This window comes from Falco biarmicus, chromosome 19 (assembly GCF_023638135.1).
Source record: "Falco biarmicus isolate bFalBia1 chromosome 19, bFalBia1.pri, whole genome shotgun sequence".
Taxonomy (NCBI): Eukaryota; Metazoa; Chordata; class Aves; order Falconiformes; family Falconidae; genus Falco; species Falco biarmicus.
The window spans coordinates 270,741-291,538 of NC_079306.1; the positions used below are offsets into that span (position 1 = coordinate 270,741).

At 57.5% G+C, this 20,798-nt stretch overlaps 1 protein-coding gene across 1 annotated transcript; it reads right to left on the reverse strand.

Moving 5' to 3' along the window:
- Positions 1–2,590: 2,590 nt before the first annotated feature.
- NEUROD4 (neuronal differentiation 4) lies at positions 2,591–8,142 on the reverse strand. The gene is made up of 2 exons (XM_056322663.1): positions 7,972–8,142; positions 2,591–5,229 (listed from the first exon to the last, which is right to left on the reverse strand). The coding sequence occupies exon 2, from the start codon at positions 5,218–5,220 to the stop codon at positions 4,225–4,227; it is 996 nt and encodes a 331-aa protein (XP_056178638.1). The 5' UTR covers positions 5,221–5,229; positions 7,972–8,142; the 3' UTR covers positions 2,591–4,224.
- Positions 8,143–20,798: the final 12,656 nt, after the last annotated feature.

Genomic DNA, 20,798 nt, shown 5'->3' on the forward strand with positions numbered 1-20,798 from the left:
CAAACCCAAACCTTCTGGTCTTCAGCCAGTTCCCCCCAAGGATGGAGCTGGCTGCTGGCATGCCAGAGAGGGTCTGGCTCTGCCATCCAAGCTGACCTCCACATGGACCCCGATGGAGATCCTGGTAGAGTTGAAGCAAAGCTTTGGAAATCTGGGAGGTGTCTGGAATGGTTGCTGCTGTGCACCCAAAACCAGTGCTCGCCCCGCAACTGGAGATGCTGGAGCATGAGACCATTGACCATTGGAAGTTCCAGATAGCTGCCTCAGCCTCCCTGGTCCTTCCAGGAGGAAGAGCATCCTCCAAATTCAGCTGTGTCATCATGGTGTGGTGATGGGGGGCAATTTTTGACAAGGACTCCTTTGTCCTAGATGCTAATTAGTCATTAAGGCTACATAAGTGCAGCTGATGGACTCAGCTCCAGGGCCCCAGTTCCTGTGGGTCCTCACTAGGGCTGGTGAGATGCAGCATTGCCCTCCCAGTGCCCTTCCCAGCACCTAGACCCAGTCTGTCCTGCCCCCACCCCTTAGCTGTGGGACCTCTACCAGCCTCCCCCCACACTGGTGTGAGGTGGGGAGGGGTGGGGGGTGGCCTGTGGGGACTCACCAAGGCTTACGGTGGAGAGCCATCCCATCTGGGCCACACGGGGGAAAAAAGGGATCTCCCTGTCAGCTCCTGGACTATACCGGTGCTGGGGAGCGTGTGGTGCAGTAGGTGTGCCAGTTCCCAGCTCCTTGCCATCCCAGCAGCGCCAAGCCTCCATGTCCTGCAGAGATGGGTGCGCACACATGCATGCAGGGGTGTCCCCGCAGCCCCACATGCGTGCTGGGGGCCAGCTGTGCTCTCACACACCCCCACACATGCAGCCATGCAGGGGCCAGAGCAGGGCAGCGCTTGCCCCAGCCTGGCACAGGTCCTCACCCTCTTGGCACAGGCTGGGGCTGCTGGAGGGGACTATCCCCCTGCTGTCGGGCGCACACGTGCCTGGGGGACCTGGCACTGAGCAGGGCTTGGCCACTGGCCAGCAAGCAAAGGGCCGGGGAGGGGGACTGGGGGTACAGCTGGACCCTGCACACCAGCAGGCAGCCAATCCACTGTCCTTACCCCAGAGCACCATCGTGGGGGTCACACTGCCATCGGGTGGGTGTGTGCACACATGTCCGTGCCTGTAGGAGTGTGGATGTACAGGGGAATGTGTGTGTGCACATTTGTGTAGGTATCTAGCGCAGAGCTGTGCAAGAGGGTTGTGAGTCTGTGTGTGCTCACATGGATGTACCTCTGTATGTATGGATGAACCTGTGTGCGTATGTGTGGAAGTGCTGGAGTGTTTTGAATGTGTGTGTGCATATGTATGTTGTGCATACATACCGGGAAGGGTCACCCTGCTTCCACAGGCTGCAATAACCCCCAGCCCACAGTGCAGTCTGGGGCAGGGCAAGACCCATCCCCAGGTAGGTGCACCCCCAGCCCACTCCCCAAAGCAGCCACTGCCCACTTGTGTAGGGACACACAAGGTCTCCTTGCCAACCCTCCTGCCCAGCTCATGCCTCCCACGCAGCTCAGCCCTGTCCCCACTTGGAGCTGCAGCATCTCCCCAGCTCTTTGCAGCACGACTGCAGCTGCAGGTCCCCCCAGAGAGCCCCCCGCCCTCACCCTGTGTAGGGCAGAGGCAGCCGCGTGCTGGGCACAGCTTGCAGGAATGAGGAGCTCAGCAGCTCCCACTGGGCTGCCAGCAGCAGCCGGCACACAGGACTGGGGGACAGAGAGGCACTGAGCTGTGCAAGGACATGCGGAACATGGGGTCCCCACGTGAGAGGCCGTGGGGAGGAGAGGCCTCGATGGCAGCCAGACACTGTTTCAGGTTTTTAGCACAGCTGGGAAATGAGGACTCGTGGGTGCTCCACAGTCCCACTCTCCACAGGGATGATGGCTTAGGGTGAAGCCAGGACACCCATGTGTTACCGTTCACAGAGCAGGCGGGACACATCCCAGTGTTTCTGCACAGCCACGGGTGCAGAGTATGTGCACATCTCCCTGCGTGCATTTATGCCTCGCTCACAAGAGTCTGCACATGCAGAGCTGTGCAGGACAATGCATCAGTGTGTGCATGTGTGGTGTGTTGGTGTGCACATAAGCAAAGGGCTGCCTGCATGTGTCTGTGCATGTGCGTGTGATATTTGTGTGTACACACCTGTATGGGCACACCCAAGCAGGTGCACGTGTGTGTTTGCACATGTGTGTGAGTGTGTGTTCATGACGTGCACCCCATGAACGCTGGTCACAGATGGGCAGAGCCAGCAGCAGCTCCATGTTAAACACACCAACCCTTGCTCCACTGCCAAGCCCCCCACCCCCCCCATGCCTCTGGAGATGACCTTCCCAGGGAGTCCCATGGCCAGTGCTGGTCCTATGGCCAGCACTAGCCCCCAGCAGCAGCCCCTGGAGCCCAGCCCTAAGGTCAGGGATACCGGCTGGACCTCAGCACAGGGGGGGTGAGATCCTCTGGTTCCCCCCAGGCAGACCTTCACCACCACCACCACCACCACACTGAAGCCCACAGCAAAGGAGAAAGGAGACCACAGCCCTGGGGTGATGCTGCTTGAAACAAGACCACAACTTTATTTGAGCTAAAAACCCGATTCTGCTTTCTTTACAAAAGGATAAACATTTGCTCTCAGTACAAAAGGGAAGAAGCCCCAGGACCAGGGGCTGAGCAAAGACCTCAAGTCATCTCCAGATTCCCAGCTCTATTACAAAACACCTCTGCAAAACAGGGAGGTTTGGCCAGCTGGGCTCGCAAGACCAGTGGGACATCAAAAATAGTTGCCTGGATTTTCTTGAAAACAAAACTAGTTGCATAGCCTTCAAAAGTTATTGCTCGTATAGAAATACAAGGGATGAGTTGGGAGCTGCCGGGCACAATCAGCTTCCAATATCTGAGAAATGGCCATGTTAAATATGCAGTTCAACATTAAATATGTAACCCCTTGGTTAAATACTTGGTTTCATCACCAGAAAATAGACCATGAGGGCAGGAAGAAAATAAATTAAATAAATAATGGCTAATAAATAATCCTGGAGCAACAAGCACTGCAAAAACCACACGTCTCCACAAAGCTAACTCCAACTAAGCACTTGGAAGTCAACTGGAAAACAAGGAGGTTATTTAGCACACTCCACATTTCATGTAAAATGGAAGGAAATAAATTAGACCCCCACACACACAGAGTAAATAATAAATAAACCAGGAAATTAAGACACACTTCTTTTGGCAGGATGCGTCCAGGGCATGGATCATGATAACACTACAAACCATGAGAAGACATGGCTCTAGTCAGGAGCAAGGGCTCAGCTGAGAGCTCCTCTTCCAGCTAGGGTATTTGCACTCTGAAAGATCAGCAGTCCCTAAACAAGGTTTCAGGTTCTGTGTGCTGATAATCTCATGCTGGTTGTAGGTCAAAGGCAAGGTCTGAGGCTCAGAAGAGGACAGGCAGCAGGGCTCAGCACAGGAGGAGAGCAGCAGAGGGACCATCACAGAGAAGCTCTGAGCCTGGCTGGACCATGCCATCCCTGGATGATACGGTGGCAGCAAAGATAAGGTTCTCCATTGGGTGGGAAGCTTCAAAGAGGAGCAACTGTGTTGGTCTTCTGCAAGCAGTCCAGGTCATTCCCACCTCTGCCAGTCCACCTGGCCATGGCTGGACTGGGAAAACCATGACTCCATCAGAGCATGTGGAAGGGGAACTGGTCATCCCAAGGGGCAGGAGGGGCTTGTGTCCCCCTGATGCGAGACAGAGGTGTGCCCACACCCTATCAGCCCAAGAAGGGAGGAAAAGGAGCCCTAATGTCTTGGCAATGGACGATCCAAGTGCTGGAGTGCATTCAGGCAGAAAGTCCTGCAGGGTGAAGCCACCTTCATGAGCATCTCTGGGGGAGCGGGACTGGGAGGCAACACCTCAGCTTTCAACAGTGCCTGCTCAGCGTTCAGCTGTCAGGAAGGGTTCACGTGGCTCTTGTGGACAGCTTGGAGATCAGCAAGCGGCAGACCTGTTGGGAGAGGACAGGAAGGCCAGCTGAACCTTCCACAGTGATGTCCTGCAGAGATGCTTAAAAGCCTATCACCCCGTAGCAGCAGTACCATCGCTCCAGTTGTGTCCATTCTAGAAACAGCTCCATGACATGGCTGAACGTCTCTCTGCATCAAGAATTTGGGTCTAACTGCTTTGCTATTCATTGAAGATGGCGTTGAGCTGAGGCCCACCTACATGGTGTGAGTAGGACTCATAGCTCATGTCTATGGGGATCTCATAGCGGGGCACTGTGTTTTGGAAGTGAGAGGCATGTCCATGTGCTCCAGCCAGGCTGACTGAGGGGTAGTGGGCCATGAAGGTGTACGATTTATCCAGGTCTGGAGACCCATCTTGCTTCAAGGAGAAGTTCCCACTGATGCTCAGGGGTGGTGTCAAAGGACCCTCATAGGGGGGAGTGGTGCAGTCAGAGGGATGGTTTCCAAAGGAAGCATCCACCAAGCTCTTGAAAGTCGGAGGCTTTAAATGCAGCAGATGTGTTTCCATGGTCCCATACGGTGGGCTTGGGAGCCCCGGCGACTGGTAACTGAAGGAGTGGCTGGATATGGCCGATTCACACACTGGGGACTTCTCTTCGTGCTTCTCCAGGAACAAGGTCTGTGGTCCCAGCTGCAGACAGCCAGCCACCAGGTTGCTGGTGGGCTGGGACAAGCCCTTGCAGAGCATGTCCACAAAGCTCTTCCCTTCAGGAGTCTGCCCTGTCTCGAGCACCTCAGACAGAGCCCAGATGTAGTTCCTTGCAAGCCTCAAAGTCTCAATCTTGGACAATTTCTGAGTCTTGGAGTAGCAGGGCATCACCCTCCTCAGGTTGTCAAGAGCATCATTTAGACCATGCATCCGTGTGCGCTCCCGGGCATTGGCCTTCACCCGCCGGGCCCTGAACCGCTCCAGCCTCGCCTTGGTCATTTTCTTCTTCTTTGGTCCTCTTCTTTTCGGCTTTTCCCCGTCATCCTCTTCCTCCTCTTCTTCCTCAATGCTGTCGTGCTCTTCATTCAAGCCAGACATCAATCCAAAAGAACCTTGCCTGCCATCCTCTTCCTTCAGCTCATCTTTGGAGCTCAACGTTTCGTCCATCCAGGCTTGGGTGCTCACAAGCTCCGCCATCTCTTTGGGCTTGGTGTACGTCTTGGTCATCTCTGATGTCTGCAACAAAGGGATATGGAGACAATAACAAATTCCAGCAGAACAGTCCCTCAACATGTTGAGGGCTTTAGGAGCTGAGCTCAAAACCATCTTCCAGAGACATCAACTCTTTCTGTCCACTAATAGTACCTACACAACCTATTTCTCCATCACTATTTATTTATCTATCTACAATAATTTCTGGTGATGTTTTGGGTGAGGGACTGAAGCCTCTCCCTGGGGCCCAGCAGCTCTTTTCCAGGGCTCAGGGCTTCCAACAATTCAATTTTGGTGTCAGTCCCACTCATGAGTCACTCCCTTCATGGCTTCAACCCTGATTGTCATGTTGCGGGTTGCAAGAGAGAGCTTGAAAGTAAAGGTCCTCTGCTGAGCTGTCTCCAGAGCTTTTCCTGCCTGAGCTCTTCTAACCTGAGCACATTTTTCTGAACCTTCATTTCCCTCTGCCTTAACGAACACAGTCACACTGCACAAACCGGCCTGGGTTTCATGTTAATCAGCCCCCCAAATCCTGTCATCGTGCCTGACTCATTTAATAAAGCTTAGCATCTAAGCAGCTTTGCTGAAAGTGTGCTGCCCAAGCCTGGTTCCACTGTGCCTGTCCACCCCACGTGGAAAATCCCACTTTTAATATGCATGATGGGGTTTGCAGGCTGGATTAGGGTGTTAATTGCTACACACAGCCATCATATCCCCAGAGGACCATGTAGCCCCAATTAACTCTTCAGCAGAGTAATAGGAGTCTGTCAGATGCTAGGAAATCTGGTGGGTGAAGGACCATCTTTGGGACGAATGGCTGAGCCAGGATGGAGCTGGTCCAAATACCTTCTGCCAGCGTCCTAGTGGGACTACAGGGCTGCACCCACTTTGCGTGGTGATAGCAGTCCAGAAACGGCTGCAGATCTGCTCCAGAAGCCCTCCAGGCTGCAGTCTGGGGGTTCCTTTCACTCCACCCTTGGGGAACTACCCCAAATGCAGCATCCCTGCCTGCAGCTCCCACCCTTCACTGGTCCTGTACACCCGAATCCACCCCAGGAGAAAATCTCAAGGTTTGGTGCTCTGCTCAAGAGGCAAGCCCAGTGTCTTCCCCCTTTCCCTACACTTTACATCACAGTATTTCCAGGGAGTTTCAGCAGGCTGTCTCTTTGGAAATGCAGTTTGAATTTTTAGGGATTTTGCTTGCTTTCTCCAGAATGTTGATTTTTTTTTTTTTTTGGGGGGGGGGGGGGGGTGGGCAGGGGGAGCAGACAAAGAGGGCAATCGTCTGATTAAGTCACTCTGGCAGTTTCCCAAGTGGGAACCCACTGGGAAATGGGAAGCTTGTCCAGTCCTTTCGATATCTTTCCTTTTCCACATTGTCTGGAAAAAAACCCACAAGGAACCCATTGCAGGAAAAAGCCTTCTGTAGTCAAAAAATTAACTTTACTATGAGCTGAGCCATCCCTACTTGAGAAGGAGATGCTTTCCCTTTGTGCCACTAGTCACTGAGGTGACATCCCATCCTGAACATCCTGGGTTTGTTTCCTTCTCCTTTCCCGTAGGACCAGGAACTTGGTTTCAACCCTCCACTGGTTTCCTTCCAGGGAACTTGATCCCCCAAATGAGGACAGTTGATTCAGGGCAAAGACTGACTCCAGCCCTGTGCAGCCCCTGATGCAAAGACCCTGACCCTGGACAGAGCCACCCAGAGCAGAAGAAACACAGAGGGCTGGGGAAGAGAATGCAGGAAAGGCTGGCATGAGAGCCAGGAACAAAATGGGCAGCTGGGGCCAGGAATTCATCATGGAGAGGGGCAGGAGGGACAAGACACCCTCAAGCAGACCATGAAAATTAGGATTTATTTAAGACTGTATCCTGCCTGGGAACACAGCAGGATGTGGCCCAGCTGCACATGGACCTTTGTGGGCTCTGGCTGCAGGACAGATTAAAAGCCCTACAGCTGGTCTGTGAGCTCCAGCGCAGCCAACAGAATGGCTATGGACGCACCGGTGCCAGCTGAGTACTGAACCCGGGGCTGCCCAGAGCTCCCAGTCCCACTCATGGTCCCAGTCCCAGTACCCCCCCGAGCCAGCTGGGGCAGGGGAGAGGGGATGCACTGACATTTTTTCAGAGGAAGGAACCTGCCTAAGGACTGCTCTGCAACATCCGCACAGACCTGGAAAGGAGGAGGAAGGTGAGGGGTGCTGGTGTCCTCCCTGCAGGTGTCCTGGCCCTGGGCAGGACTCGCCGGGGAAGGGTCTGTGCTGGCAGAGCAGAGGCCGCGTGAGCCGGGCCCCCCTCCCCGGGCTGCCCATTCCGGGAGTGGAGAAACAAAAGCCGGGGACCGAGGCAGGTCCTTCATCACCTCCCTCACCTGCATCACCTCCACCCCAGCGAAAGGCCGGCTACGACGTGGTCGGAGGCGGCTGGACCCTTTGGCAGCCAGCGCCCGGCTCCAAGGCGGGGCAGAGCCCCCAGCTCGGGGGTCCCCCCACCCCCGACAGCTGCGGGGAGCCGGGGGGAGCGGCTGGAGCTCGACGCCGCCGGCGCCGTCCCCGCTTTCTCTTGCACCACTGGCCGCTCTCCTCGGAAGGAGCCCCTCCGGGACGGGATCCCGCTGCTCCGCTGTCGGGGCAGAGCCTCCCGCGCCATCCCGGAGGATCCCCCGGGCAACCGGGGGCACCGAGCGGCCGCGGAGCCCCGTCGGAGAGACCGACTCGTCACTGCGGGTCCCCCGCACCCCCTGGGGCGCCGGTCTGCCCTTACCTGGACACCGGAGCGCGTTCCCGCTGTCACTTGCCCGGGCGCATGGTGCCGGCAGCCCCGGGGGGGCGGGCAGCTCCCGCGGCAGCGGCACCGGCGGCGGCACCGCGGGCAGCTCCGCTGTCGGGCGGTTTTGAGAGCTCGGCGCTGCCGGCGGCTCCCGCCCGGCCGCGGCTCCCGCCTGGCTCCTCCCACAGGGGGGTGGCTGAGGCCGGCTCCTCCCGTCCCATCGCCCCACTGGAGCCTCAACAGCTACCCCGGGCATCCCTGGGTGGTTGCCCCTAGACGAGCATTCTCTGGTAGGTGCGTTGGCCAGGGTCCCCTGGGATGGGAACCCTTGAGTGAGCATCCCTGGACCCGCACCCTGGGATAAGCATCCTGAGACGAACACCTTAGGATGGGCATCCCTGAATGAACAACCCTAGATGGGCACCACTGGATCAGCGTTCACGGATGGGCACTCCTAAAGGGCACCCCTGGGTGAGCACCCCTGGATGAGCACCCCAGCTTGCCCAGCACCAGGACAGACCCTGCCACACAGCTCCCTCCATGGGGGTCTCCATCCAACAGGACACAGCCAAGCCTGATGTGATAGTGACACGGGGCTGCCAGGGTCTCAGAATTGGGTGTCACCACCTGCCACCCCCTTGGCTGGGCACTGCAGAGTGGGTGCTGGGGAAAGCTGGGGGCCCGGCCTTGGGGCAACGCTGGCTCTGACCCAGGTGCTGGGGGTGGGCGCAGGGCCCACAGCTCCCTCACAGCTGTGATGAGAGAGCAAAGGGGGAGTAATTAGTGACTGGTACAGCCAGAAGGGGCCCAGCTGAGCTCTCTACTGCTCAGACAAGGGAAGTGGCCCCAGGCTCCACAGCCCCCAGCCAGGGAGAGGGGGTGATGGAAAAAGACCCCCCATTAATTAAGGAATGGGCATTACAGGTCGCCTTGCTCTGCCACTCAGAGCCAGGGCTCGGCCTCTCCAACTGCAGGAGCTGCAGCCGCTCAGCATGAGAAGAGGCTGGGCTGGGCCCCTTTGCAGCAGCAGGGCTGGAAGCGGAGAACAATGATGGCACCCCAAAAGTCATCCCCCCCGCCCACCTCCATCCCTGCCTGGACTCTGGTCCCAAGAGTTCAGCATTGCTGCGTGGGAGCCTCCCTGCACGCGCCAGCCCGCAGGACCCTTCACATTAATTTGAAGCGCTTGCAATCATGTCTTTGGCAGCCTGGGATTACAGGGAATACTAATTAATTCATTAGTGGATTCATGGCTTACTTCCCACCGTGGGACAGGCAGGGCAGGCAGGAACAGATTGCGGCCAATAAATCTGCCTGTTGCCACACTGCCCGGCTCTGTGACGGCTTCGTCCCTTCCCTGACAGATGGCTCCAACAGGTCTGGGCACCCGCACAAAGGGGACGATGGGTGCCTGGGGAAGGGGGAGACACAGTGAAACCTCCCCCAGGGCCAGCAGTGGGCCCCGGATGCCGGGAGCAGGAGTGACCCTTGGGAGCGAGTGGGGTGACAGCGGGCGCATTGTCTGCCTGCCCTGCTGCCTTTCAGCGCCCAGCCACGTGCCACTCGCTAATCCCATTGTGTGGGGGCTTTGCATCTGTTGGGGTTACGGCAGCTCTGGCCCCCCGGGTCCGCTCTTGCAAGATGTTCAACCTGCCTGTTCCCACCTCCGCCGCCAGCCCTGGGGATGGGCAACGCAGCCCCAGGATGGGGACCTCGATGAGCACTGGGGGGGCTGTGGCTGGAGTGGAGGCACAGCCCCCCCACCCCATGCTGGGTGGGCACTGGGGGGCTCAGAGACGGACAGGAGGGAATGCAGCTGGGCATCACCATTTACCAGCTGGGCTCAGCCCCACATCCAGCCCCCAGCAAATCAGGGCTGTGCTGGTGATCCCCAAACCCCAAACTGTGCCCCCTCCAGGAGCCTCCCACTTTCCCCAAGAGCCCATCCACACCCATGTGTCTTTCCCTCATGTTCCCCCTTCCTCAATGCCCCCTGTGTAACCCTCTCATTCCCCACATGTCTTTCCACACACACACACACCCAAGTGCCCTCCATCCCCTATTTCACCCTCCCACCTCTCAGGGGTCATCGCTTCAGGTCCCCCATCCCCTGCAGGTCCCCCATATCTCATCCTGTCCTGCCCATCACCTTCCCAGCACCCCACATCTCTCCCCTGCTCTCCAATTCCTGAACCCCAGTGGCTCTGACACCAGCTTGTCACCCCACACCCATCTCAGCTCAGGGGGGCATGGCTTGGGTCCCCATGACCCTGCATATTCCCACCCATGCCTGCTTGTCCTGAGCCTCAGTTTCCCTCTCTACTGTGGGGCTCTGAGCATGAGGAACACACTGCACTGTCCCCATGACACCTAGAGATGTGGCAGGTCCCAAGCTTGTCCACGTTACCCTGCTCTGTTGGTCACATGCAAGATGTCCCTCACCTCGTGGCCCTTCCCTGGTGCTCTGCAAGAAAATCTCCCTTGAAAGCATCCTCCTCAGATGCTCCACATCCTACAGCTGCAACCATGAGGGGCACAGTGCAATCCCAGCCGGGCTGGAGCAGTGTGGGGCACCTGGAGAAGGTCCTCTCAATGGCTGCAGGACTTGCCAAAAGGAGCTACATTTGGGGTGCTCCACCTTGATGCTGCTCCACCTCAACGACACTCCACCTTGGGATGTTCTGCCTTGATGATGCCCCACGCTGGGATGCTCCGCTTCATAGAATCACAAAATTATTTAGATTGGAAAAGAACTTTAAGAAAATCAAGTCCAACTGTTAACCTAGGACTGCCAAGTCCAGCATTAAACCATGTCCCCAAGTACTGCATCTACATTTTTTCTAAACACTTCCAGGTATGGGTTAAACACCTCAGGGATGGAATGATGCTCCACCTCAAAAATGCTCTACCCTGGGGTGCTCTACCTCGATGATGCTCCACCTGAAAAGGGGATGAAGCCACCACTCAGATGCTCCAGGCAGGGCACAAACCTGCACATACAAGGGGCAGAATTTAAGGATGATGAGAAGTGGGGGAAGCTCACCCCACACCATCCCTGTGTCCCATCAGCATCCTGAGCCACCGCCCCAGTGTTACTTGCCATCCCCTAATCCCCTTGCCAGCCCCTGGCCTCAGAGGGGCCGTGGCCTGGAAGGGAGGGTAATTGCCAGAGTAAATATTGTGAAAACCGATTGCCGCCCCAGCGCTGGCCGCCTACCGCCCCAGCGCCCGGGCTGGCATTCCTGGGCCTGTGTGAAAACGTAATTACCGCGTATTAACGGGGTCTAATTTAATCCTGGCAGCTGCGCCTGGGACGACTGATTTGCATGACACTGGGGAATGCAATTAAAGAGAAATCAGGGGCTGGGGGGCCCGGCGGGGCGGCAGGGAGTTGGTGGGGCTGCAGCCAGCACTCAATGACCCGTGTTTGTCAGTTTGAGTGATGGTGGCACCCGGGAGAGGTGGCGAGAGGGTTATGACAAAGGGATGCTGTCCCTGGGGTCCCCAGGCAGCTCAGTTTTGGGAGTCTCCCCAGTCCCATGGGCACCATCACGGTGGCTCAGCCATGGGGCCCAGTTGGCTGCAGAGGATGTTTCACCACCCTGATGTCTGTTGGCACTGGAGAAGGGACATGTCAGGGGTTTGGGACACTGTGGGGACCAGCTGCGTCCCCAGCCCTTGCTGCAGCACTGCTGCCTCCCAAAACCCTCAGGTGTGGAGCGTGGAGTACAGGGCACGCAGTGTGTCCCAATGCCTCGAGGTGCTCTGGAAATATACGGGGCTGAGCCTCACAAGGCTCCCTGCCTCAGTTTCCCCTGCCCAGCCCAGGGCTGCTCCCCCAGTGAGGAGGCAGGCGTGAGTGGGATGTTGACGTGCCCAGATGCACCGGGAGGCACAAAGGGGCTCAAGCACCCCTAGCAAGCGGCCACAACCCTTCTGTCCCCCAGGACCAAGCCCCTTGCTCAGCACAGAGCCATTCCCAGTGCCACTGCTGGCTCGCTGGGCTGAGGGTGCAGCCGGGAGAGCCCAGATTCACTTCCAGTTGCCTCTGGCCCCATGGATCTGGCAGGGATGTTCAGGCATCCTCCTGAGAGCAGGGCTGGACACAACCCAGAGCCAGGAGACACTGGGGACAGTCCCTAGTTAGGAAAGGCATTTCCATCGCATGCAGGGGACAGTGTGTGACATCCCAGCTGTGGCATCACCTGCTGCATGAGCCCAGGTGAAACTAGGACATCCCCACGGCTTGGTGGGGACCCTGCCGCCAGAGCTCTCTGGAAAGGAGAGGGGTGCAGTGCCCAGCACCTTCTCCAGAAAAGGGTTTATCAGGGCGGGGAAAGAACCTTTTCCCCAACCCTGCTGGGGCAGAAACCCCCCAGGCTCAGCCCTGAGAGGATCTTTTCCTGCCGGGAGCAGGGCCACACTGGCAGATCCTAGCAGGGTGACCCAGCTGGGCCAGGGGTGCATAAACTGGGCTGCTGAGGAGCAGGATCCAGCCACCACGTACCAGTCCCCCTGCCCCATGCATGCACGTGCCAGGCAGGGTCCTCGGGGTGTCCCATGTTGAAGGCAGCCAGTGTGGCACGGTGACTCCTGCACAGAGGTGCCCTGAGGGGCACCATCAAACTAGGGGTGCAGGCGAAGCACTCCGACCCACTGCTGAAGTGTAGGTGTCTGGGATGAGCAGCTGGCCCTGCTTTGCATCTCAGTGAAGACCCCCATATTGGCATAATTCAGTGGAGGGGCTGCTGGGCCTGCACAGGCTCAGACAACATCTGCTCATGCACTGGAGGCTGCTCATGGGCTGGGTGTCCTGGTCCAGCTCTGTTCCATCGCTCCTTGACAGTTCCACAGGGGTCTCCATCCCCAGGCAGCCCTTTGCCCTCCCAGCCTGCCTGTGAGCAGGACCATCCATTTTCCCTTGCTCCTCTGTTTGCTCCAAAACTCCCTGGAATGCTCGTTCCAGTACCCAGCCCCATAATTTTGCTAATGAGCTATTTTTCTCTATGAGTGCCACAGAATAGCCCCGAACAGGCCAGGGCCGTGAGCAGGAGCTGCACAGCTCCCAAGAGGAAGAGCCATGAGCTGTCCCAGGTCGCTGCAGCCATGATGGCACACACAGCCCTGGGGCCACCTTGTCACCCCACTGTTCAGGAGGACTGTCACTCCCCAGGGAAGGCTGCAGCCCCACCACATACATGTGCAATGGTGCAGAGCCACAAACGGAGCTGGGCAAGCGTCAGCTGAGCATCCCCGGGCGGGAGCTGACATCTGCTGGTAAGAAACTTCAGCAGCCGACAGCCCTGTGGGATGCCCCGCATCCCACTTTGGGTTCTTGCCTGGGCAGCATCTGGGCATCACCGCAAATCTAGGAGAAGCGAGAGCTTGTCCACGCAGAGAACCTCGAGCAGGAGGGCTTGTGCAAACCTGTGTGTCCTCCACCATGTAGGGTCGGAGGCAGCACAGCCCCGGGGATGCTGGGTGGATCTGAGGATGCCAGGACATGGGGTACAGAGCAACCCTGGGGATGCTGGCTGGATCTGGGGAGCCAGGACATGGGGTACAGAACAGCCCTAGGGTCACAGGACTCTGCGATGGGCACTGCCCTGTGCACCACCCAGCCCTGGGTGCCCCCCACAGCAGCCCCAAGGCTCCCCACCACTGCAGTCACGTCTACCACTTAAACCTTCAGGGTGGGAACAAGAGGACCCTATCTAGGCATCAGCAAGGTGGTTCCCGCCTCTTGGGACTGGATTCATCCCTGCAAAGGGCTTATTGGGGTCTGCCCAGAGCCTGCCTCAAGTCCCCAGAGGTTTGTCTCCAGTTCCTCTGCTCCAGCCAGTCCCCCTGCAGGAGGAGGAGGAGGAAGAGGGGGAAGATATCTTGGCTCAGGCGGTGACACTGCTGTCTGGATGTCGACCACGGGCCCCAGATGTTGAGCTGCGGGCACGGCTTTGCCAGGAGCCGCCATCTCTGCCCGTTTGGCAACCTCCTCGCCCAGCTGCTGCCACCTCTCCTCCGGCTCCACAGCCGGGGCTGCAGTCCCCCCAGAGCATCCCTGGACTGTCCCCAGGGACCAACGGTGGCAAGAAGCCACTGCGGCACCTGGTCCAGCTTGGCCCTGACCCAGACATGTAGATTTGCTGGCATCCCCAGAAGGGCTTGCATGGACCTGCGCCAGCTCAGGAAGAGCATCCCTAGGGATGAGGAGCCCATGAATCTCTACAGCCACCAGGATCCAGCCGAGGCGGTGACACTGCTGGAGGAGCAACAGAGAGGGACGTTTGCCAGGGTCAGAAGAGAGCATACCCAAGGATGCCCAGCCTCCCCGGGGAGAAAGCGTTGCTCTTTGCAGGAAACATGGATTTTCCAAGAGTTTACAAGTAAATCCATTAATTAGTTTATGAGCTAAAATTAATTAGAAATGGGTCCTCTAAGGCCTGCTGCTCCGTGTCGGGTCGTTAGGTCCATCTGACAGTAATAGCAGTAAATTGAGTTAACTGAAATAATCGTGGTGACGTCTCCCAGACAGCTGGGTCAGCTCCAGGCGCAGCACAGCTCTGAGCTCCAAATTCAAACTGCACATGGAGGCTGCAGCCATGGGTGCTCCTGAGGGAACCAGAGCAGGAGGTGATGTCCTGGGATGCTGCAGTGTCTCTGCCTGCTCCTCAAGAGGACCGAGAGCCCAAGACCCTCTGTGAGCTGTGTCCCAGCACCACATCCATACCCATCTCCTGCCTAGAGATGCTTCAGATCCAGAAAAAAAGATTTCCTGAAGCCTCAGAGCTGTCAGATGGAGGTTGGCCCCCAGGTCCAGTGCCCCCCACTCCAGTTACTGGGGACCCTGCAGTCTTTTGCGGTCACCAGCTCCCAGGTGGTGACATCCATCCAGGTGAGCATCCTCACTTGGGGGTTTTAATGCTCCGCCAAAACCAGATCCCTTTTTAAGGTCAGTTCTCAAGGTTTAGGGACAAGGCCACACCTCACTTTGTGTGATAGGCAAACACGAGTGAGCTTTTCACGCTGGATTACACCACCCGGCACAAACCCAGGAGGGCTCTGTCAGCCGGAGTCTAATTTAAGCTCCACTCCATCCCCAGCAAATCCATCGCTAATAACACACTAACCCACCTCAGGGAACAATTACAGGGAGAGGAGCTGTCAGGAATAACTTGTGCCGTCTCCCGGGGGACATCCCACTCTGTGGAGAGTGGCAGCGCCACCGTGTCCCAGCTCTCAGCGTACCCACATGGAGTCTTTTCCTGGAGAAAAAAAAAAATTAAAAAATAGCTGGGTTTTTTTAGATGAGATTTATCTCACCTGGGGTGGGAAGCCAGAGGTGGCCACTGCAGTTGTCACCGCATACATTTATCCACCCCCTACAGTTCCCTTGGCCAGCTCAGAGGGGTACTTTGCCATCTGAGCGCTCTTATATGCTTGCACGATGCACCTTTCACCTGTGAAACCGTGCAAACAAAATTCCTTTATTTACTCAAAAAGCTGCATATAAATGTCAGGAGGGAGGTGGTGGTGAGATGTGCACAGCAGCAGCCCTGTACCCAGCTGGAGGAATAGCTGCAGCCAAGGGGAGGAGGAGGTGGAGACAGCTCCTCTGTGGGGACAAGGCATTTGCCTGCTGCAGGAGGTGCTGTGTATGCTCCGAGAAGGAATTTTCTGGGGGGAAAATCATTCATTTAGGGCATCCCACCACTGTTAAAGAAATGAGATGAGCTGGTCACGGGTGACTAGGTTTTGTCAGTCCTCCAAGGGGAAGGAAAGCCATAAGACTCTTCTCACTGGTCTCCCAAGCTGGAAACCAGTAAGCACTGGTTCAGCAACATGCCCTGGTTGCACATGGCTTTGGGGGCACAACTAAAAGCTGTACCCCGCAGACCTGTAACCTTCTCGGAACCATTCCAGGCTTATCCCAAATGGAGCCGTGTCTCTCAGGAGCATCCCATGACTCTGAAAAGACATGGAGCTTCTCCCTCCCCCATCCCCAAGAAGATCAACCTGCTTCCCACGGAGCTGCCAGCATCATCCGCATTGCCATGGCAACCAGGCAGCCCTCCCCCCCCCCCCCAGCCCCGCCACAGGCAGGGTTTGACAGAGCTGGGGGGCGGTGTCAGAGCTGCAAATCCAACACCCCGGCCCCCGCAGGACCTCTATGCATGGGGGTGGGACAAGCACAGCGGTGTTTTGGACCCAGGGCCATGGCCAGGGTGGTCCACAGCTGGTGACAAGGAGCCCCTGGGTGGGAGGATCCCCCCTGCCCCAGAGCTGGTGATTGCCTCCTCAGTGATGAGCAAAGGGAAAGGGGGGAAATCTGCTAGCCCCAAGGACAGAAGATGCTGGATGTGGCAGGTGTGGACAGCTTGTCCCCAGCCACCCAGTGTCACGTGTGTCCCAGCCCTACTCCCAACCAGAGCACCAGGACATGCCAGCACATGATTGTCCCTGCACTGGTGGTGGGTAACTGTAGAGGAATGAAGGCATTGGGTTGATTGACATTGATAATGTGCAGCTGTGGCCTTGCCTCAGAGGCAGTGGGTTGGTTGACATGGACGATGTGCAGGTGTAGCTGGTTCCTGCTAAGTGGTTACATAGCCCTGAGGAGGGTGGGAGAGGTGGCTGGGTGGAGGAGCAGGAGAAGGAAAAACCTGGGCCTAGCAGAGACAAGGAGCAGCCTTGCCTTGCAGAGGCAAGGCAACCATGCTGAGGACCCTGAAAGAAGCCCATGCTGTTAAGTGGGAGATATCAGGTGGGAAGGGTCCCAGGAGCTAATGAACTCCACTAATGAAGGACAGAGTGCCTGGCACCCAAGCCCTGCATGGGAAATGAGAGCCTAGGGACAGAGAAGTCTTGTGGGTTGGGGTCTTGGGATCTGTCTTTGCAGGGCAGACTCAAAGGCACAGCTGGATGTAGCTGAAGCCCTGCAGCTGGAGGGGTCCTGGCAGGTCTGGGAAGCAGTGGGGTGGTCTCTATGCTGGATAAGGACTGAAGACCAAGACTGTAGGGGCACAGCTGGGCCCAGTTTCAGTCCCTCATGGGCACAGGTTGCAGGTAAACAGCAGGCAGGACAAGGCAGGCAGCAGTTAAGGTGTTGCTTTATTGGAAGCTTTGGTCTGGAGTGATGCGTGTATGCGCTGTGAGAAGAGCTGTGGGATGAGCTGGGAGTCAACGAGATCCAGTGTCAGGGAGCTGCAAGATGCTTGTGCAGAGCCAGGAATGCTTGGAGGGAGAAGGGGGATGCATCCTGCTCCCTGCGGAGCACACTGGCACCCAGATCCAGTCCTGGGAGGGAGCCCAAATCACACCGTGGTAGGGGGCAGCTGGTGCTGGGTGCTCCACTGCTCCAAAACTTGCTCTGAGTTGGTCCTCCCAGCCTAGTGCTGGCTCCTGATGAGCCACTGTGAGATGCAGGGATTGGAGGTCCCTACTGTGGGATCAGGGGTGGTCTAGTGGGGTGATGGGGAGGTTTGGGTGCTCAGGGCAGGAGCAGAGAAGGAGCCAGGCATGGTCCTGGGCAGCCATAGGAGGTGGGGGGGGCTCCCAGCACCCCCAGACGATCATCCCCCCCACCCAACCCTGATCCCTGGAGCTGCATCCCTGTCAGCGACAGGCCAACCCATGTACCCAGGCTCCCCCAGGAAGGAAGGGACTTACTGTGCTGGCTGCACACTGGTCACCTGAAAGAGAAAAAGCACTGAAGTAGTGAGACCTGGCCCACTCCCTCCATCCCACCCTCATAGGAGCACCCAGCAGACCCCCCAGCACCCACCCCCCACTATGTCCCCCACTGGCATCCACCTCAGCGAGGTGGGCAGGAGCTGGAGACACCCCTTGAGGCAGCAGCATTGCTGTCCCTGCTGACCATGGCGGAGCCCTCCTGTTCCCCACTGCTCACCCAATGATGTTGGAAGTCAAATCGCTCAACAGCCTGTCCAGCACACCAACAAGATGGCTCAGTGCTCCTTCATCAGCCCTCTGGGCTGTCTCAACACCTGGAAGATGAAATGGAGATACCAGAGCACCCTGATGTGCCACTGACAGGGTGTTCCTCATTCGGTTCGTAGTGCCTCTCACCCACCCAACCAAAAGCGGTGGCCCTGATGCCTGGCATGTCTTGAGCCTTGTGCTGACACCCTGGCTGAGGCCACCGTCCCCTTCCCTGGCCCCGAGGGAGCTGCCTCATGCTGCAGGGACTGCAGTGAGCTGGGGCTGCTCAGACCCCACCTGTGCTGTGTGGTTCTGACCCACACACTTCCCTGCCTGCCTTGGAGGGAAGAGACGGATGCAGGAGCATCCTCACCTGGTAGGAACAGCCCCACCTTCAGAACAGGAGAAAAAAATACAAATATTTGCCATTCCCTGGAGGACTCAGGGGTCTTTGGGTGGGTGCCAAACCTCTGCCTTGCTGCCCAGCAGCCAGACCCCTTGGGTGAGCAGGATTCACACGTGGGACCCCTAACTCACTGGAGCTTGCAGAAGATGTCTCATCAAGAGGAGCTGCAGGAGGAAGAGAGAAAAGGCACCACCCAGCTCTGCAGGGTGCTGGGACCTCCCATGGCACACAGTACACCCCCCACCCTGCACCCAGCCTCTTGACATGCATGCCTGCATGAGGAGGCCTGAGCCCCTCCTCCTGCACCCCACCAGGGACCACCCCAGTGCCACCCTGCATCCCCCCGGGGACCTGCCTGACTCACAGCCAGTGGCCAGGCTGCAGGCAAGCCCGGCCAGCAGCAGAACGACCCAGAGCTTCATCATCCCAGAGGATTTCAGACAATAGCCGCCACCAGGAGCCACCCAGGGATGAGCGAGGGCTGGGATGTGTCCCTTATGAAGGCAACAGGCACCCTGCGGCATGCACGGGATTTTCTGAGTGTGGGAAGATGCTCGTGCCAGGGGTAGGATTAGCCCGGATTAGCCCTGCAGCCCCTTGGGCAATGCAGCGAGCCCCACTGCCAGCACCCAAAGCAGCTCCAGCCCGGTTGCCAGGGCTCCCAGCCCTCCATGCACGGAGCAGTTCCTTAGTCCTCAAATTCCCAGCAGCTCCTGTAGCTCCATGGCTCCTACCTCGTGTCATCCCACTGCACTCCATACCACCCCAGTATGGTCCGGCTCACCCACAAGCCCCCCATGCCCTCCCACACACCCTATACTCTCCAAGCACCCCCTCCCCAGCTCACTCCATAGCCCCCTGCTGACTCCTCAGCCCCTGTATTCTCCTTGACCAGCAGCCCCTCAGCCGCTGACCTTCCTGCTCATGACGGAGCATGTTTTCAGCTCCAGCGCTTTATTTCTCACCACTTGACAGATAATGGGCAGCAAGGGAATGTGTGGGACAGTGCAGGCTTGGTGAGGTGGAGGGGTGTGTGAAGCCAGCCCGGCTCCAGGCCTGGCAGGGAGAGGGGATGCACAGGGGAGGTGATGGTGGGGTTGGTCACACTGATAACATTCAGGTTCTGGAACACAGAGGTGACACGAGGGGAGCGCAGCTCCACTTGGGAATTGGGGAAGAGCTGTGCTTGTCAAGTGGCAGCAGGACACGGATGCTGCCAGAGCATCCTTGTGGTCCAGCCTGGCTCCAGCTCCTCATTTCAGGCATGAGTGGAGCAGAGCATCTCTCCCCTTTTGGAGATACAGGTTGAGCTCGTAACATCTTCACTGATTAAAGGGATTAGCTGAGCTAAAGGGGGCTGGTGCTCTGAGGCCGAGGGCATGGGCTGGAGCACAGGAGGGACCACCATGAGCTGCCTAAGAGGAGGAGCCACAGTTCTGCAGGGAGAGGCTGCTGTGAACTGCAAAAAACCTGGAGGAATAATCTCCCCAGCACTGCTTAGCAAACAAACACTGTCCGGGGCACAGGTGAGGTGGGGAGGGAGGGAGCCCCATGTCATGTCTTTCCAGACACACAAGGCAGGGGAGAAGCGTGGTGCCGACAGCCCTGCGTCAGCATCGCACCATGGCTGGGGAGGATGGAGCAGCCAAGCGTGACCCGCTGTGGTGCCCGCACTGACAGCATTGACAGCACAGCCAGGAGTTCAGCTGCACGGTTTCAGACCTCCAGGCTGAAAACACAGGAAAAAGGTTTAGGTAACATTTTAGGGAAAGCTTTATGGAGGCACTAGGGGAGGGTACCCAGGGGTGCCCCAGCGGGCTGGGTCCTGGATAGGGTTAGATAAGGTTGGATGGGCTGACGGTTGGTACCCAGATATAGGATATTGTCCATGCTTACAGCTCCTGGCCTCTTCCCTGCACCCCAACAAACAGCTCATACTCCTGATGGGAAGGTGCTCCCACGGCTTGACCGCATCATTCCTCCAGCCTTTGGGCAAGTAAATGTGCCCAGCTCTTTTTGCACCAGGCTGTGGGTTGTTCATCCCCGCATTTAAATGCTCTGCACAGTCTCAGGTCTTTATTTTTGATCTAAAACCTGCAAAATCACATTGTCCCTGCTCATGTGGGGTCTCGGGAATTGCACGGCCTCTTTGCAACAGCCCAGAGCTCAGAGAAGAGGGTGCTTATCCATTTGTACCCATAAATCACCATCCCTGGTCCCAAGCAGAGCCTTTGCTGCCTCTTGGCTGCAGACACAGGGAATAAATCCTCGGTATTTTCCAAGCACTTCTCCTGCCCAGTGCCCAAGGGAGGGTTTGTGCCATGTACCCTGCTTGTTTCTTGTATCTCTAAGCACCCTGTTTGTTCATTCACTCCTGGTGGGAAGAGAGGGGAGAGGAGAACCTCAGAGCACCCAGCTCTGCCCTGGGGTGGGATTTCAGGTACCTGGATGCAGGATGCAGGGCCAATCCCCCCGC

Bases quoted from the DNA above. Each gene is read 5' to 3' on its own strand.
- NEUROD4 (XM_056322663.1), bottom strand. From the start codon at position 5,220: ATGACCAAGACGTACACCAAGCCCAAAGAGATGGCGGAGCTTGTGAGC.